The sequence below is a fragment of the Chrysemys picta genome, chromosome 3 (genome assembly GCF_011386835.1).
Source record: "Chrysemys picta bellii isolate R12L10 chromosome 3, ASM1138683v2, whole genome shotgun sequence".
Lineage (NCBI taxonomy): Eukaryota > Metazoa > Chordata > Testudines > Emydidae > Chrysemys > Chrysemys picta.
This window is the reverse complement of record NC_088793.1, coordinates 140,803,063-140,823,477: the sequence shown is the minus strand read 5'-3', so window position 1 is coordinate 140,823,477 and position 20,415 is coordinate 140,803,063. Positions and strand designations below refer to the sequence as shown.

The window sequence follows — 20,415 nt, the reverse complement described above, 5'->3', positions numbered from 1 at the left end:
TCCCATCCCTCACTCCACTGGCAGAGTTTTACAGCCATTTTGTACAGGAACACGAGCCAGATGCAAAGCTCTTTGAAGCTGATGGAGAAACTCTGACTCCCAGATCCTCAAAAGGATTTAGGCTCCCAACTTCCTTTGAATTCCCCTTGTGAATCTAGCCCTCAATGACTGCACAAGGTGCTACGCAGTGGAGAACCAGCCCCGGTATCCCTAGTGATGGGCACAAAGCTTAGAAGAGGATGGCGCTGTGGGATCTGGAATTGCACTGATGCAGAGGGTCTGTATATTAAAAGGAGCAATCATTTACCGGTCATGCTTTTCTTTATATGCCTCTCTATTAATCTAGTTTCTCCCCTTTGCCCATCTGACCTCCTACTCCCATTCAATTTCCTACTCAAAATTGCTTAAGGCTCTTGGAAAAGGAGAGATACTGAGGCTACTGGGAGAGGCACTCTTTTTATCTTCGGTTTCCTGCCATTGGAAGCAAATCCCCATGTGGCATTAGGATCCTCTCAACCAGTCTAAATCCTATAACTATGATCAAAATGCCATTACTGGGTAGTAATCTTCCCTTGAATGCTAATGGGGCATATTCTAGACTGCAGGTAATTCTTTGTTCTCTGTATTGCAAAGCAGGATTGTTCATTTCTGAATAATCAGTGGCCAAAGGCAGCAATAAATAATAATTTTAAAAAGTCAATGTAAAGAGAAGATACAAAGCAATATTTTTTGCCTCTTACCAAGTGTTTCTGTGGGTATTATCATTGAATTTTTGGAAAAACATAGGCATGATCTGAATTTGTAATTTTATTTGACCCACTGTGTAGCGTTGCAGCTCAACATGGAGATAAGAGGGTCAGAAAACATTCCTTAAAGTCCCCAATGGAAGATCTCCCTATGCAATGGAGCATTGCGGGAAATGCCGCCTGGTTTTAGGATCTGACTGAGTTAGGTTGGGCTGTTAATAATCAGTGAGGGATAGATCTTCGCTTTATGAGTGGCAATAAGGCTGGTTAATAAAAATGCCTATCGTTAGATGGACATTGTCCAAGTTAATCTCATCACAGTCTCAACAATTTCCGTGCAATCGATGTAGTGTCATGGTGAAGCATTCAGGTCATGTAGGCTATTCTCTTTAAGGTTTGAGCCTCATGCTTTGCCACAGTTAATACCTCCAAGTTTTTTGTTCTCTGGTGAGAAACCTCATCAAAAGGCCAACATACCCTCTCTGGGGGATGTGCTGCTCAATCACTAGGAAATACTTAATAAATGGAGGAGCTTTGTCTGTTGTGTGAGCCAGAAAGAACTCCATTTGACTTTCCGATCCTGGGCTTTGTTTGCAGGGCTGGGGAGCAGAAAAGACATATGTTTGGAAGTTGTGCTATAGAAAGACTCACTTTTGAATGTGGCCCAGAGCCTCAGACGTGATATTTAGACATAGCTCTAACCTGGTCTGGTTTCACCCATAATGAGTGGCCAAACCCTTCTAGAAAGCAGTTTACCTGGGACTGTTTAAACTCAGTTAGCTAGTTGACAAGCCAGTGCAGAGACAGCCAAAGGAATGGGAACTTTTGTTCAGTCTGCTTAACGTGATGAGTTCAGTTAACACCTCCCATTGATCTGTGGGGAAAACAATATGCTGAATCCAACACTGTAGTATATTGTACCTTTCATAGTAAACAAAAAAGCTGCCCAAAGCGCTGAACTTCATGCTGTATTGAATGTTTTGTGAATGGCAGGTTCCTTCCCACACCTAAGGGTACGTCTTCACTACCCGCCGTATCGGCGGGTAGCAATCGATTTATCCGGGATCGATATATCGCGTCTCGTTAAGACGCGATATATTGATCCCCGAACGCGCTCACCGTTGACTCCGGAACTCCACCAGAGCGAGCGGCGGTAGCGCAGTCGACGGGGGAGCCGCGGCCGTCGATCCCGAGCCGTCTGGACCCCAGGTAATTCGATCCAAGATACTTCGACTTCAGCTACACTATTTGCATAGCTGAAGTTGCGTATCTTGGATCGATTCCCCCCCGCAGTGTAGACCAGCCCTAAGAGTGAATGACAGCTTTGCTTAATGCACTCTTCGGCTTTGCCAGAAGATGTTATTCCCGAAAGTTAAACAAACTCCAATCAAGGGCCTTCACGCTTGAAACTGTCGGTAGGGTGACCAGATGTCCCGATTTTATAGGGACAGTCCCAATATTTGGTGCTTTTGCTTATAGAGGCTCCTATTACCCACCACATCCTGTCCCGATTTTTCACATTTGTTTTCTGGTCACCGTAACTGTCGGTGCTTTTGCCCTTGTAAAAATATGAGATGTTGTTTTGTGTGTGTGTATGTGTGTGTGTGGGAGGGAGGGGAGGCTAAGGACAGAATGATGGCTATAAAAACAAAATTCAGCTCTTAAAATATGTGCTGAAAATAATCGCTTCTGTGGAGGCATAACATTGTTTAGTTTGCTGCTCCCTTCTTGGCAAGTGTCAGAGAATGAAATTTCAAACTGCAATTAGGCAGAATAAAATCTTAAACTCATAAATCGACTTTGGATCAAGATGAACCTTTTCCCTAGCTCAACATTCTAGGCTTAAGTAGTGTAGTCTTTGAAAAGGAACTGACATCTGTTCCTTCCTGCATGTCTAGCCCTGGTGCTATACCAGCCCCAGGTAGGCCGATGGATGGTTTATTGCTTGACTCTCTTACCACTATTGTACATTGTCACTGTCTTTTGAGTTTGTATAGATCAGTGGCTCTCAACCTTTCCAGATGACTGTACCCCTTTCAGGAGTTTGATTTGTTTTGGGTACCCCCCCAAGTTTCACCTCACTTAAAAACTATTTGCTTACAAAATCAGACATAAGATTACAAAAATGTCACAGCACACTATTACTGAAAAATCGCTGACTTTCTCATTTTTACCACATAATTATAAAATAAATCAGTTGGAATATAAATATTGTCCTTACATTTCAGTGAATAGTATATAGAGCAGTATAAACAACTTATTGTCTGTATGAAATTTTAGTTTGTACTGACTTCGCTAGTGCTTTTTACGTAGCCTGTTGTAAAATTAGGCAAATATCTAGATGAGTTGATGTACTCCCTGGAAGACCTCTGAGTACCCCCAGAGGTACACATACTCCTGGTTGAAAACACTGTATAGATTTTCTTGTATCTGTAACTGAATATGCTCAGTGCACTGGACCAACAAAAAATGAATGGTGCAGCTCCTTATTGACTTCAAGCAGGACTTTTGCCTGAGTAAGGACTGAGTAAAAATGAGGAAAGTCTTTAGGATTTGGCCTATTGTGTGATTTGATAAGTGCTGTGTTTTATAGCTTTAGTGTCTGAAACTCTTTTGACTCCTTAGTGGTCAGTGATAATCCAAATCAGTACATGCCTTAAAAATCCCTAGGCCGTAAAGATGTTTACTCAAGCCTTCGTGAACAAGAATTTCTAGGGTCATCGTGGTAATTTAAAGATCAAAGGTTTGCAAGTCCAGCAAGATAAAGCAGCATAACGGCCTCCAGGATTTATGGGGGTACCTTACCAAGAAATCTAAACTGCTTTGACCAAGGGTCAATTTTACACAAACTTTCCTGTTGGGGGGGAAAAAAATCCCTCTAGTTTTGACCTTTGCTGTTGGATTGAGGAGGTTTTATTTCACAGCTGGTTTCCTGCTGCTTCCCCATGGAAAAAAAAATGAGAAGACTAATGAGACATGCCTCCCTGTCATGACAGCACAAGTGTTGTGCATCAGTATGGGATGGGATAGATGGCCAAACAGGTGGCTTGTGTAAAACCTTTAGCCAAGACTGTGCAATCACCTGAAATGTGAGTAGGTTCAAATTCCAGCCAAACCTAAAAACGTCAGCCCACATACTTGGACGTTGAGTGGAACTAAGTGGATGCCTTCTTACCCCAGCTACAACCAGCAGAGCTTCCACCCATCACTGTTACCATTGATTTCTTCCTGTGTTTGTCGAATGACCCCTCGTTGCCCCTCTCCCTAGTAACATGTGGCGCCCCCTTCCTGGGGGTCTTTGAGAAGCGCCAGGTGGCTGCTTTTACCATATTTTTTCTTGGAGGGACTAACGGGTAGAGTCGGTGGCCCACAATCCCCTGTTTTTTTGGGATGTGTGGGAGAGAAAATGGCTTAATTGCTGGAACCTGCTCATACAGAGAAAGAGGGGAGGAGACTGTGCCTTTCCGCTGGCTGCTGTGAGCACTTTGCAGTGCAGTGCATTGCATTCTAGAAGTTTAATAGCTGATAGCATCAAAGGTGGAGTGCTTCTTCTCTCTCCTGCTGCCTGTGGGGGCCTTTGCCTGACTCCTCTAAAGACCCTGTGATTGCACCCAAACTGCTCTCTGGTGCCACCCAAAGGAAAATGAGGGCATGGCTACTTAATGCCCCCAGAACACATTGAGGAGGCACCTCAAGCATCCTGTTTCAAAGCCTGGGGGATGGTGTAACTAAGGATGCCCGGAGAGGGCAGAACAATTCTGGTTCCATAAAACCAGATTCTTGTTCCAGGCCAACCAGGAAGAGCGGAGCCACTGCCAGCCTTTGTGCCTGAATCCTTCAGCATCCAGTTGATACAGCTACTATGAATCAGAGCTCATCAGGCTTTCAGACCCACTAACGGGTATTTTCTAGCTCTCATTTTCATGACTCTCTGATTGTTACTGCTGCTGTGGCCAGTCGGCATAATCTGTCCAGGACATATGCAGGGTCCCCTGCCTTATGATTTTAGAAAAGAATAATGAGTCAAACCATCTCCAGGGGTCCTAGAGTTTAAGGCCAGAGGGGACCACCCACTCAGTTAGTCTGATCTCCTATATATCAGAGCCCACCAGCACCTGGACACTAAACCCAACAAAAGTATTACATCCCCCAGGAGATTAACCTATCATAGAATCGTAGGACGAGAAGGGACTTCAAGAGGTCATTTCGTCCAGTCCCCTGCACTCATGGCAGGACTAAGTATTATCTAGACCATCCCTAACAGGTGTTTGTTTAACCTGCCCTTAAAAATCTCCCGTGTTAGAGATTCCACAGCCTCCCTGGGCAATGGGGTATTCCAGTACTTAATTACCCTGACAGGAAGCTTTTCCTAATGTCCAACCTAAACCATCCTTGCTGCAATTGAAGCCCATTGCGTCTTCTCTTAGCCTCAGAGGTTAAGGAGCTCTAGGAAGTTTCACTGAGAGGAGTAAAAGGTAGCTAGGATATTTTTTTTTTTTACTGTGGAAATAAATATTTTTGTAGTTCCAATTTTTTAACTATAACCGGACCCTGATCAGGGTGCCTTCTTGCTGGGCTAAGTGTTTATTTTAAGTACAGTTTGCTTCTGTGACAAATCACTGTAAATCACTTTGTGCCACTTCAGTATTAATTGTAACTATTTCTGAATGCCAACAAAATAGGATTTGCTGCTGCCAGTTGTCACCATTGTTTGCAGCTTCTAAACAGAAACAATAGAGATCAATGAACTCAGAAGATATGCAGATTCCAAGGATTAGCGGCTTTCCAGCAGATTTGCCATGGATTTCACTGTACGTGCCAATATTGTAACCGGCTCTACAGAAAACCTTCAGAACACAAACGTCACTGCTCCCTGCTCATGAAAACCATGCTGGGATCATATCCAATTGTTTCTCTCCTTGCCTACCCAACCGCCATGAGAGTCACTAACCACCAGGCCAGTGTAGGAGCTGTTAGCTTTTTCATTGTTCATATAAGTGAGATGCCCACCATGGTCCATGAAAATTAGGCTAAAAATGGTGTTGACAATGTTTGCAGCAACAATGCTCGGCTCCTGTGATGCCGCGTTAGGATACTGGGTCTTCCATCAAGTATGACGTAGGAGCAGCTGAAGCTTTAATAAAATTGGGCCACGGTGGATCTTCCCTTGCCATTTGGAATTGAAGGATGGGGTACGCCTCCTCCACTGCTCTGTCCTTTGCTACCGTGGACCCAGGCGGGACCCCTCTGGGATGGGGCTCAATACATGAAGTGGAATGGAAGGGTCATGAGCATTTTTGCTCCCCACCAACCCCTCAAGGGAGCACCAGGGACAACAGTGGTCAGGAGAATCCCTGGTAGCATAAAGCCGTGCTTCTGGGATGGACACGTATATGTGCTGTGTGGCCTGCTCTGGCCCTGATTAGTGCAACTACTGTTGAGCAACTCATTTTCTTACAACTGAACAAAGGGGACATCTCCCATTATCTCCACAGTCCCTCTGTCTTACATGTGGAGACTAGAGCTGAACAGAGAGAGGCAGAAGGCTTCCCCTGTTAAAATTAATGGCAAACCTCTTTGTTACCTTCCACTGGCACAGGCGTGAGGCCGCCTTATTGCTGTCTTTCTGCATCACATTTGGGAATTAGACCCAGACACACCCATGTCTGGCTGCTCCAGTGTAGCTAGGAGATCCAAATGAAACCACTGGTGTGTGCCAGACACATACAGCTGCATGTGTTCATTTGCCAGTTGGCTGGCATGAAATCTGCTGTATGACTGGATGTGAGGTTTCTAAACCCATAAAATTACCTTCCAGTGGGAGGAGAGAGAGACAGAGAGTGACACTGTGAAGACTCCTCGCCAACCCATTCTTCTATGACTCGGGTTTGGTGTCCTGAGAGCAGTTCCCAGGTAAGGGTTCATTGCTGGAGTAGCTGAGGACTTAATGGACAGGAACCAGGGCGGCTCTAGGCACCAGCAAAACAAGCTGGTGCTTGGGGCGGCACATTTTTAGGAGTGGCATGGCCGGCGCCAGAATGCCGCCCCTAAAAATGTGCCCCGGCCCCCCTAGCTCACCTCCGCTGCTGCTGCCACGGCGCTGTTTCGCGCGCCCCTACTCGCCCTCCCTCACAGGCTCTCAAACCTGGGAGGGAGGGGGAGCAGCGGCGCGCGAATCAGCTGTTTCGCGCGCCGCGGCGGCTCGGGGTCTCCCCCTCCCTCCCAGGCTCTCAAACCTGGGAGGGAGGGGGAGACTCCGAGTGGCCGCGGCGCGGCGCCGCTTCTCCCCCTGCCTCCCTCCCTCCCTCCTTCCTAGGCTTGAGAGCCTGGGGGGAGGAGGCAGGGCTGGGGATTTGGGGAAGGGGCGGAGTTGAGGCGGGGTAATTAAATAAGGGGGGGGGTGGCCAAAGTTGTTTTTGCTTTGGGCGGCAAAAATCCTAGAGCCGGCCCTGACAGGAACTCTCCCCTTTCTCTTAGAGGTCATGAAAGAGGCTCTTCAGCGGGACAGAAATGTGCCCTGCTTCAACCACAGCTGTAGTGCTCTGTGGCTAGATGGCAGATGTCATCCTCCACGACAGTCAGACTGACACCTATCATGGGCACTAACATGAAATGGCTCCTGATAAACGAAATCCATTTCACACTGAAATAATAGCACCGAAACACTGTTCTAATTTTTTGTAAAGGAATTCATTTTAATTCTGTGCTCATACCAGGTGTATGTAGAGCAGATTGTCTTCTTCTTCTGTGGCTCCAAGCTTTCTGATGCTGCCAGCTGTTCGGGAGGACTTTAACATTTTAGAACGCTACAGTGGTATGTGCTCAGCCCTCAGGTTCTATGGTGTGCCATGAGAGCTGAGGTAACTTAACTTCCATTTCTCATCTGCTCTATATAGACTCTAGCTCCTTCCTCACCTCCAATGCCCTCCCACCTCCCCAGTTCTTCTTTACCTCAAGAACTATGTGTGAGAAGCCCCTGCCCCTATTCCCATAGGTGGGGAGTGCCATGCTCCCTCTCTCCATAGCTGAGTGTGGCAGTGGCATCAAGTCAGATCTTTCTTGGCAGGGAGTGGGCAAATTCTGGCCCCTGCTGGTAGGGACCCCATTCTGGTTGCTCATTCCTCTCCCCACCCCAGATTTCCCTCCCTTAACTCAACTGCTGACAGCACCAAGAGATCAGTGGACTCCCGTTCTCTGCCTTACAGGAACCGACACCCCATGTACCCAGCCACCTCTCCATCTGGACAGAGAAGTGGTTGGCCAAATTTGAATGGTGTCGCAACACCAGTCACTGAAATTCAATCTGGCAGCCCCTCCATCAGTATGGGCATCAGCTGAGCTAACCAGTGGGACATGCCACCTAATCCCTACTCCTCAAAGGTTGTTCAGGCCTAACAAGAGGTGCCTCTCTCCACTTGGGATTCACAGCCATGAACCTTCCCCTAGAGTTAGGCACCTAAACCAAGTCAGCTCTCTCACCAAAAGAGGTTGTGATGCAACCCCTTCTGCCCTATAGCTCAGTGGTGAGAGCATTCACCCAGCCTGGCTCTGCCTCCAGGAACAGACACCCTCCCTTCTCCGAGCAGCCTTGATCCAGCCCTTAAGCATTAGCCTAGCCTTACGGTGATTGATACTTTAGAACGGGAAAATGATTAACTAATTCTCTTAAATGCTGGATCTGTTTTCAGCCCAAATGTCTAGCTAGGCAAGCAACTCAGTTCCAAGAGCACAGCCGAAGATACCCGTGCTAACACATCTGCCTTTGTTTTAGGCAGCTCAGGCCTTTTGCTACCAATGCTGCTGGGTGGTAGCAACAATGAAGATAAACTACCTCATGTTCCTTTTAAAAAAGGCAGTAAAGCCTTTTAGCTATTTAGAGCACATCAGAGCTATTTTGAACAGCCAAAAGAACAAATAAATGGCTCTTTATCATCATTTGCCATCACAGTGGAGAAGCATCAACATTCAAATCCACTGGCCCAGGGCAGTGGTAGTGTTGGAGAGTCAGAGTTGTGGGTAGTGTCCACCGAAAAGTACAAGTGGGAGTAGAAACATTTTTCTCCTCTCTAACTGCCAAACCATCTCATGCATCTTTGAAATGTAGCCTCTATATGGCCAGCAATGGCTTGTCACTTTGAATATGTGGTCCTGGTACGTGACTGCAACCCCTCACAATTGAATGTTATTCTGTCAACTAGCCCCCACCGCCTCTCCAACTGTATGCAGTGGTATAGCACAAAAAACTGGTCAGGCCCATAGGAAAGAGGAGGATTTTAAAGAGGAAAACATTAGCAAAATAATTTAAAGTATAAATGAAAAAATGTCCTGCCTTAAGTATAGACTATTTAAAGAGCTCACAACAGCAGTGTATACATGTCTCCAAGCAGGTCTCAGACTGTTTCCTTTCCCATTTTCTAAGTGCAGAACCACACAACCTGGGGTGCATTCATTAGACAGTACCCAGTGACTGTGCTTCAAAACCTGCTCCAGAAAACGAAATCACATTCCTGCTGGGTGTGTGTGACATTCCCTGAAGGATAGTGAGGGAAAGGTACTGAGTTATCAAAGGCTAGGGTTACCATTCGTCCAGATTCCGCCGGACATGTCCGGCTTTTTTGAGTTAAAAATAGCGTCCAGGGGGGAATTTGTAAATGTCTGGATTTCCCCCCCCATGCAGAGCGCGCGCGGCTGACAGGGCAGCCGGCCGGATCATGCCACTCGCACGGGGCTCTGGCAGCCAGAGCCCCTCCTCCGCTTCCCCCTACTCTCCTCTGCAACTTGAGATCACTCCCCTCCTCTCGCTCTCTCCCTCCCCCTCCTTGCATTCGCAGATCGCTGGCCGGCCCCTCGCCGCAGCACTCTGTTCTGAGCGGCACAGTAAGGGGACCAGGGGGTCGGAGAAGGGGCAGGGAGGTTCTGGAGGGGGCAGTCAAGAGACAGGGAGCAGGGTTGGCTGTGTCGGGAGTTTGGGGGGTGGGCTGTCTGGGGGTTGGGAGTGTAAGGTTTTGGGCAGTCAGGGTACAGGTAGGGGGGCAGATAGGGTGGGGGGGTCTCAGGAGGGGGCAGTCAGGGGACAAGGAACAGGGAGGCTTAGGTAGGGGGTGGGGTTCTGGAGGGCAGTTAGGAGCAGGGGTCCCAGGAGGGGGCAGTCAGGGGACAGGGAGCAGAGAGGTTTAGATGGGTCGGGAGTTCTGGGGGGGGAACGTGTGGTTGGATGGGGCGTGGGAGTCCCTGGTGTCTGTCTGGGGGTGTGGATAGGGGTTGGGGCAGTCGGGACAAGGAGCAGGGAGGCTTAAGTAGGGGGTGGAGTCTTAGGGGGCAGTTAGGGGCAGAGGTCCCAGGAGGGAGCAGTCAAGGGACAAGGAGTGGGGGGGAGGGTTGGGAGTTCTGAGGGGGGTGGGAAGTGGGAGGGAGTGGAAGGGGCGGGGCTCCTCCTGTCCTCTTTTTTGATTGTTGAAATATGGTAACCCTATCAAAGGCAGTTTTGGAGAGTGTTTAATTGTCAGCACATTCAGCTGCGCCTGGCACCTCCATCGCTCAGAGGAGTAGGGCTCTTGACCGCTAACCCCACACTTGTGTTTATACAGTACAGCAGGCATCTGCTCTTTGGCCTAAGGGAAACTGACATGACCAACAGAGAAAGAGGAGGAGCAGCATAGATATGAAGCTATTTTTTTCTTCTAGATTCTCTTTCGATCCTCTTGGATCCTGATTCCATAGCTCCCTAATTACGTGAGGAGTCTTACCTGCGTGATCCAACTGACTTGGAGGGGACTACTCATGTGAGCAAAGGTAGTGGGGTTAGGCCCCATGTTTGTACTTTCCTTCTGCTGCTATTCATGGTGCTGTACTAGGTAGTCATTTTTCTGTTCTTTCAGTTCCTCCAACACCAGACTTGAGGGATCAGTTTCTTAGAGAGCGTCTAGGTGGTAGAACTAGTTGAGAAAGGTGTTTTCGCTCTCTCTAACCATAACATCACAGCATCCTGTGGGTTAAAAAACAAACATTCCCCCCACTCCGTAAAGAAGCCTTTCATCCCAAGCAAGATTTCCTGGGCTGGGAAGCACAAGTACCAATAAGATAAAAGTAAACATTTAATGCCACTATATTTTGACAATATGTTTCACACCTCATATACCACAAAAGGCAAGAGATTTTAGCCAGCAAAACAGTGAACTTTACATTTTTAATGGCAAATGGCTCAATGTACTCAGATATGATCAGCTTGCAAATGGCTGCGACTTTCTGGATTCTTAACTTGTCCTCATGCTGTCTGTTTAATCTTTCCGTTCTAATAAAATTTAGCTGATAAAATATATATCTGCTACTGATCCATCTTCTTATGGTCGTTTCCATTCTTAGGCCCAGTATAATTTCAGTATCTATCGGCTTGTCCACTCCACAACCCAGTTTTATAACACTGTCACTATGAGAAAGAACATAGCCACAGACAGAATGAAATGGATTCAGCAAATATACACTTCAATGCATAGCACTTCGATAAGCATTTCCAACCATGATGTGTAAATAAATTATAAAATACAAGCAACTCTATAAAACAAGAACATCCTGAGTTTACAAATAAATTATATCCTTCATACCTCGAATATGATGTGGATGTTAATTAGTTACCAGCAGTTTCAGCTACCGGAAGGGAAGGAATTAAAATTTAGAAAAGTTAATATTTATGCACACATAATGTGTGTGTGTGTGTGTGTTATATGTAAATACACACACACACACACACACACACACACGTGCTCTATAAGGTGAATACATCCATATATAGAGTACACATAATATAGGTATAGCTGAAACTGCCTCAAGCACCATTTTATTACCATTATTATAAAGTATGCTCAATATCTGAGTAGGACCACTCAAAGAATGTTTGTTCTGGGAGTGTTTTGAAGTTAGTTTCAAAGACGATCACCCATATCTAATGTTTTGCTTTGAATACTTCCTTTCCTAGATAAAACAGAATCACCCCAAATTCTCCTGCTGCTTCAAAATCACCTACCACCTTAAATGTTCAGCCTGAAGTCCACATCATCAATAAGCCTGAGCTGCTCTCAGTGAAATCAGTGGAAGATCTATTGACTTCAGTGGGAGCTAGATCAGAAAAGGTTGCTTTGCTATGATGCTTTTTTTTTTTTTTTTAAAGTGAAACTGATTTGTTTTCTGGAGAAGGGAGAAAGAAGACCAGATAGTGTCAATAAAATAAAATGGTTTATTATTTTCTAGGGTGCATGTGGATATTCAGGTGCTCAGATAACCACATGGTGAGGGCAGTATAAATGGAACAGACAGGGATCATTAACCATGCGGTGACAAATCATTCACAGCCTTGTTTACTGTGGCTGCTTTGAAACTTGTTTCAAACCCTAAATACAGGGCATCAGCCAGTTCTGGTCCAGTGCTACTCCATACGCCCTTTTACTAGCAAACAAACAAACATTACATTAACATGAAGTTACTGCTCATATTGACGTCCATGGCTAAAACCCCATTGATTTCAGTAGGAGCAGGATTTTTTCCCTAAATTTGTGCCTTTATTCAAGGGGACAGAAATAGATTGAGGTAGATAAGAAACAAGGGAAATCATCCATCAGATCATGTATGAAATCATATGCCCACCAATCCATCACAATGAGAATTACTTCCATCATCCCAAACTTCTTAGCAGCCTCAAAAGCCACCCAAATCTGTCCCCCAAACACAGATCTGCTAAACCAGTGGTTCTCAACCAGGGGTACACAGAGGTCTTCCAGGGGGTACATCAACTCATCTAGATATTTACCTAGTTTTCAACAGGCTACATAAAAAGCACTAGCAAAGTCATTAAAACTAAAATTTCATATAGACAATGACTTGTTTATACTGTTCTGTATACTATACACTGAAATGTAAGTACAATATTTATATTCCAATGGATTTATTTTATAATTACATGGTAAAAATGAGAAATAAGCAATTTTTCAGTAATAGTGTGCTGACACACTTATGTCTGAGTGTGTAAGTAAGGAGTTTTTAAGTGGGGTGTAACTTGGGGGCACGCAAGACAAATCAGACTCCTGAAAGGGGTACTGTAGTCTGGAAAGGTTGAGGGCCACTGTGCTAAACCATTGATTTAAAAGACTTATGTTCACTATATTCAATCTGCTTCAAGTCAGAGGCTTAAGGTTACTATTTTACAAGCCATCAGACAAGCTTTATCTTATTGGAGAGCAAAGATTTCAGGCTTGAAATTCTATGTACACTAGTGCTTTTAACACTGGTGGTTGTAAGATATCTGACCTTAAATCCATGACACCCTGACATATAAAAAAAACTCTTTTGGGTCATTTTTGTAGGTTTTAAAATTTCTGCCACTCAGGGGCCTCCACATGGGAATTAAGGCAGCCTGGCTTTATGGGTTGAAGAATAGATGGAAAAAAAATATGAAACATTTTAATTGGTCCTATCTAAGTTTTCTATAAAATGTGGCATGTTGGTGAGTGGAGTATTCCTTACGGTGAACTGCATAACTTATGTCTTTGCCATTTGTGAACAACCAGGCGAAAAAGCCTTTAGCCTACCATGCTCCATCACATCATGTCTCTGTGTCAGTCTGCCTGTGTGAGCACACGTTTCTTTAGTCCATTGTTGCTTTTAATCCACAAAAAAGCAAAATCAGACCCATTTGTAACAAGTGGTCCATGGCTTTCAACTGTCACAGAGTTCAGACTGCAGGTTTAGGGTTATAGTTGCTATTTTGGAATGAACCATGTTATGGAATAAATATTAAAGAAAGACACTGGATACACCACTAATTTCCATGCAGAGAGTTAGAAGAAAAGACCCTTATGAGCCTTTTATGCATCTCTCATTCATAGGAAAATGATATCGCAGTTGCACTTCTTAATCTTCTAGCATTTTTCTAGTTGGAAGTTAGAGGGTTCAGAGTTACAGACAAGACTCAGAGTTGTTCTAGGCCATAGAGTCCTTGCAGGATCAAGCTGTGTCACACGAGGAGAGGAAAGAAAAGAAGAATCCTCTCCATTTTTACAGCTGGCAGTGCAGTAAGTCAGTGGGCACTTGAAGAAGCTACAAGGAGACTTATTTTCCTTAACCAGTTTTTACACAGCTGTAACTCTAGTGACTTTAATGGAGTTGCTCTTCTGTTATACCTCTGTAGATAAGAGGTGACTCAGGCCCATTATAACCATACAATATTGCTTTAGGAAAGTACAGGACCAGTATCAGTTTTCGCTTACATTTCCTCCCCGTAATCCTTGCTTACAGCCTAAGTTCTCTCTAAGCTGCGCGGCTGGGTGGCCGCCTAGCAGGCTATCAAGTGCTGTACACTTCAGGTTCTGCTCCCGGGAGCCTCCTGCTTGGGGGGTGGGAGGGTAGAGTGCTGATGTCAGAATGTCCCTCTCCCCCTGCCCTTGTACCCTATTCTTCACACAGTGGTGGGGGGACACACAACAGGGTTCAGGATGGAGGGAGCTTGCTGCCAGCTGCTGCTGTGCCCAATCTACTTAAAGGGGCAATGCACGTCTCTCTCTCTCTCTCTCACACACACACACACACACACACACTGTCTTTCGCACATACTTGTATTATTGTTGTTGGTACTACTTGATACTTCTTTTAAAGTGTGTTATTTTAGTTTTTTGACTGGTCAATGCATTTCATAATTTTTATCTCTCTCTTACCCTTAAATTTAATTCTGTGAGTTCTAAAATGCCTAACCTGTCCTGGTTGGAGTAATTATCCCTATGGTAACTTTTTAAAAATATATTTTATATCTAGGTTTTTGGTTTCTACTGGTGGCGCACATGCACACATTACCTCAATATGCTGCACATGGGTGGAAAAATATAGTGTGAACACTGCTTATATCTGAATTAATTATTCAAAAATACTGGATTTTCCATAACCGTTGGTATGCTCTCCAGTATCTAAAGTGATCACTCCAGCCTTCCACAAAGTCCTCTCCCATTTGGATCTCGGTTTTTAATGTGGCCCATTATTATAGAACGTAGGGGACCAGCTGAGGTGTCCACATTCAGATCAGATTCAAACTTCCCCAAAGTCAGAGGTTTCCAGGTCTGATTTTGATTTAAGAAAAGAAAAGCGCTAGCCTGATCTTATCCACACAAATATAAATAAAGAGGTAGTGGATGTATATGAGTGTAAGTGATTTCAGAATTAGACCCAAAATGTCTTATCCTTCCAGTGCCAGGGACAGCCATGGCAATGCAAGCCAGGACCTTGATGTCTCTTTCAGTCCTCACTTAGAAACCTGAAATTAGAGAACTGTGACCACCTCCCATTCATGTTAACGGAATGTTCCCTTTGAAACCTAATTACAGCCAACATTGCTACATTCAACTGGTAGTTGCTATACCTGAAACATCCAGCCAATGCACATATCCAGGATGGCTGGATGTGCTGCTCACATCCTGTCATTCCGTTCATTTGAAAAGATGTTCCAGTATGCAAATCCTGGCATTCTATTAAGTTGCACATGGAGAAGTAAGATACTTCCTATTGTCTTTTAAAATCAAGGTAAGAGTAGCATTTATGCTGGCACCTGCTAAAAAGTGTGGGATTGCCAGGGTGCGGCTTGTAGAATTTTTGGGTATTCCAGTAATAAGGTAATAAATATTTCTGAATGATCCATTTTGTGTCCTACAATGATATCTGAAATATAAAAATGGAGGCAAGTGAATTCCAAAATAATAAGCTATTTTCACCTAGGCAGAAATGCTTCAGATGTAAAATTGTGGCAGATTTTCATTCCCCTTTATGCATTAATTCTCAAAAGTACAGTAGTAGACCTTGAAGCAGGCCCATATATGCTACAAAGAAATGACTATATATTTTCGCATGCAATACTGATGGGGGGTAGAATTGTTATTCCTCATTAACTAAGTCTTTGTACCATAAGTAAAATATCTGTAAGCTCTGTGATTACACTCAGTAGATAAAACACTTGATCTTAGCCCAAAGGCCAAATTAATCCTTATTGTAACTGCATTGACTTCATTGGAGCTACATGAAGGATGAATTTGGCCCATTGTGACTAACAAAGTTAAGCTAGTACATAATATATAATTTAAAAGGATTGCTAGAGATACCGTTAACTCCGCAGAACTCTTCTTCAGAGCTGGAAACTCAGACCTGTGGAGCCCAAAAGCTCATCTCTTTCACCAACAGAACTTGGTCCAATAAAGGACATTACCTCAACACCCTTGTCTCTCTCATATCCTACATGGCTACAGCAATACTGCGAACATGTTAGATAAATGGAAGACTTCTTTGTAATGTCTTAGAATCTACAGCGGTAACACTGCTAAACATATGGTCACAGCATTCAAGACAGTAACTTTCATGATCACTGAGCCTAAATAGTGCAGGTAACTGGGACTGTACTATGTAGCTGACGTGCGCACCCAGGTGATGAAAAATGATGTACAGAAGCTTAAATCCATACAAATGATCTGCAAAATGTGACAATATGTAAAAGTTTGGGGGCCAGAAGACAGTACAGTCTACTCACCAAGTCAGACATCAGGTATTAAGATGTGTGTTTACTATTTGCCAACCTATAGCTCAGTGGTTTGAGCATTGGCCTACTAAACCCAGGGTAGCAAGTTCAATCCTTGAGAGGGCCACTTAGGGATCAGGGCAAAATCAGTACTTGGTTCTGCTAGTCAAGGCAGGGAGCTAGACTCAATGACTTTTTGCGGGGAGAGATAGCTCAGTGGTTTGAGCATTAGGCCTGCTAAACCCAGGGTTGTGAGTTCAATTCTTGAGGGGGCCATTTAGGGATCTGGGGCAAAAATCTGTCAGGGACGGTACTTGGTCCTGCTGTGAAGGCAGGGGACTGGACTCGATGACCTTTCAAGGTCCCTTCCAGCTCTATGAGATAGGTATATCTCCATGTGATATGACTTTGTCTGCATCTAGTATTTGCTAGCTTTTAACATACTGCTTTCCATTTGTAATCTGTGTGTAGCTCTCTAACATTATTGTGTACACACGCAAGATACCAACATCACGCAACTTGTTTTCAGCTGAGAAATAATTATGCTTCCCAGCCACTCCCTGCTCGATGAACAGAGTTTATGCAAATGCATAAAGCTAGAGTAACACAACAGAATAGCTGGGATTTCATATGCGCACACATTAGGAATCTATGAAATCCACAGTAATTGTTTCATGCGCATGTGTAGAGTTTTCTGTTATTTATTAATTCTTAGCTTAGTGCCATCAGTTTGCTTGATGCATTACAAACAAAGGGCTTGATGTATGTGTCCAGGAAGCACCAAGCCCACAAAGTAAGACATCTTGAGTCCCAAGGAGCTTTCCGCCTAAGGCCCTGATCCTGGAAAGAGCTCTACGTAGGCGGGCCCCTGTGCCCGTGTGAAGCTCCTTCAGTGGGGCCCTGTCCAAAAGTTCCCTTGCATGGAGTTCACTGCAGAATCAACATCCAAACCTGCACCACTGAAGTCAATGGGAACTTCACCATGGACATTAACAGCCCCATAGGTAATACACTAATAATGTTATATAGGAGGTATTATATAAAACTATTATATATAGAATGTGACTGAATTTCTAAATCATTGATTAGAGGCATATTGGAATATAGGTTAAATTCTGCCCTTATTTTCTCCCAGATAACTCCACTGACTACAACAGGATTGCCCAGGTGTAACTGAGAGCGGAATTTGTGCATGTGCTTATTTCAATAAACAAAAAAGACTGTGCCAAATAATTCAATGTGTTATAAAATGGAAGTGCTCACATATGCATTGAAATAAATACAACAGCATTTCTTCGCACATGCAGAGCTGGGACCCATTGACATTAGTGGGGCTAAGCTTTGGCACTTAATTTGGTATGGAAAGAGACGTATGCCCCATGCCCACAATGCTGTGTCCACTCATTTATAACCTATGTTTATTTCTTGAGCAATTACAGCTGAGCAGAGCATGTGCCCCTCAGTTATAGCCCTGACTCTGGAATGATCCATCACAAAAAAAGCAGATGAAAAATGTTTTAAAAATGGGATAACTCAAGAAATGATCAAATTAAATGTCACCAGATATTTCATCTCCACCCCTCAAAAACAAATCATTCCGTTTTGGACTAGTAAGCATGAGAACCTCAGTCTAAAGGGTAATTTTCCAGAAAGTTATTAGTACCTGAAAATAGGGGGTTGAGAGGAAAGTGTCTCATCAACCATATCTCTGGCATCACCAGTACAAGGCTAAGAGTATATCAAAAAGGAGAACAAATGGTAGAGTTACATCAAATGAAAGGCATATTGCAGTGGTTGCTTTGCAATAGTTTTCTTTCTCCTCTTCCATGGTACCATGTAAAACTCTACCAACAGTAATATTCACAATGTTCTTTAACAGATAAAACACTTTAAGAGTAAAGAGGGTGCAATCTAACCTCACTCACTGCCAGAAACAGTTTTCAAACCATCTGGGAGAGGTAATGTTCTCTTTGAGTGGCCTTACTCCGTTAACGATAAAAGACAGTTAACATTTATTCATATGCTGTACTGATTAGGAAATATCTCTACAAACACAAGTTACTTAGAAACAGCAAGTCTGAAACAGGAGAAAACACCGAGAGAAAAAACAAGCTGTAAATACATTTCAAAAATGTTTGATTTTGTTTCCTTTGACTAGCACCATATGTACACAAGAAAGTATGAACATAAATGTTTGGATAATAAAGATTTGCAAGGCACTTAAATAGTCTTTCTCTGTAATATTTTTTTTATGAAGCTCTCAACAGCAGTCCGTCCTACAACCATCCCTTCCCCTCCCTCAGCTAACACAGGGGAAGAAGTCACTTCTGCCAGCAGTTCTTATTTACAAACATGTCCTTAAAAGTGCTCTTTCAGGCTAGGAAAATCGGCATCCTTACGTCTCAGCATTGTTGCGTTCATCGCATATTTGTTTTTTTTAATACTATTCTTCGGTGTTATAAAGAAAATCTCTTCTCTCTCACACAGTCAAAACTTGACACCAACCTTCATCCTCATTCTGTTGTCTTTGGGGTGCTGTTCAAAAGGAGCAGGAAGGGGGGGGTAGTAGTTTGAAATTTTCTCGAGGTTGGTCCTTTATCGACGTCTGGAAGTGATATCAAAGCAGGTGATCATCATGAGGTGGGCCTTGCAGAAGTTGACACGGTTTTCCAGACGCTCAGTCACGCACTCCAGGGCCTCCAAATACTCCAGGGAATCCAACTCGAATACCTGCTCCAGGTCAACTGTGAGAAAGGAAATAAACTAGTGGGGACAGTGGACAAAACCCAGCACAGATTACTGGGACAGATGGGCCTGACCCAAGCCTATTGTATACATTATCAACTCTAGATTTGTATTTTCATTTAAAACTGCATTTCATATTCAGTGAGTGTGAAAATAGTACAGTAGCATATTAAATATTAACAGCAGTTCCTTCATCTAGTGTCATGCTCTTCCATCTGCTCCAGAATCACTGATTACTGTTGTTGTACCACATCTTCACAGAGCCGTATGCTCTCCCCCAAATACTCTATAACAACCACAATGCTCACTGTAAGTACTTTCCATTGATTGGTCTGAGGCATGAATGTGTGCGTTTCACTTTCCACGTTAACTTTTGATCCCGTATGAAATTTGCAGGTGGAACCCCATGGAACCAAATTCAGAAATGATGTGTAGGGTAAGTTAGACCCATGTACATTAATTTAGTCCCCCTTATACTCAGGCCCTGCTTCAGTCCATCCCCATTCAGCACATGTACTTAAGTCCCATTGACTTTGGTAAGTGCTTTGCTGAATAGGGATAGATTTATACTTAGGCATGTGCTTCGCTGAATTTGGGGCCTTACACTTTCTTATGCTTTGAATCCCCTAGACCTGCTTACACCTGTTTTCCCCATTGGTAAGTGAGTATTACATGTTGGAAAGCGTATGTTAAAGTAGGTTGTGGGCTAACTTAACTTGCAACGTTTTATGGCTCCTAAGCACATACATTAAGAGAGCTTGGATTCCCTTGCACAGCAGTAGTGTGGGTGAAGGTAGATCTGAGGGAATCTGACTAATCTCCATCACCTAAACATCACTCCTAAGGTCTGGAGTCTGTACAATGCCTGAGGATTGCCTTGTTTCTCAAATGGGAAATGGAAGCAACAGAGCAAATGACTAAGTGAATGTTGATCTGTGCAAACTTCCAGTGGTCACCTTCAAAACTGTTCGTACGCCCTTGGTAACTAGATGACATTTCTACAACTGTCACAAGACTCTCACTGTCTAGCGTACCAAACACTGCACATTCTGTGGTAATGTTATCTGCTGCACTTAGCAAAGGGAAAATTAGAACTTTTCAAAAGCAACTCACACACCACTACCCCTACAGTGTTTGAAGCTATGTCTACACTACAAAGCCTAAGTTATGCCTAAGATATGCCTAAGTTTGCATATCTTTGTCAGCCTTGCTCCCTAGTGTAGATGCAACATACGCCAACACAAGGAATTTTTCTGCTGGTGCAGGAACACCGTCTCCCCTAATGATGTCAGAGACTTTGACAGAAGCCCTCTTCTATCAGCACAGCCGTGTATACACTGGGGGTTTTGTCAGCATAGCTATGTCACCAGGGGCTCTGTTTTTTCA

At 44.1% G+C, this 20,415-nt stretch overlaps 1 protein-coding gene across 4 annotated transcripts in view; it reads right to left on the bottom strand.

Moving 5' to 3' along the window:
• Positions 1-10,816: 10,816 nt before the first annotated feature.
• The window catches only part of KIF26B (kinesin family member 26B), a 416,197-nt gene continuing 406,598 nt past the window's right edge, over positions 10,817-20,415 (bottom strand). For all 4 annotated transcript variants that reach the window (XM_005300552.5, XM_042848410.2, XM_042848411.2 and 1 more), the window contains one exon: positions 10,817-19,028. In XM_005300552.5, coding sequence (XP_005300609.2) covers positions 18,880-19,028 — 149 coding nt within the window. In that variant the 3' untranslated portion in view covers positions 10,817-18,879. The remainder of the gene's footprint in view (positions 19,029-20,415) is intronic.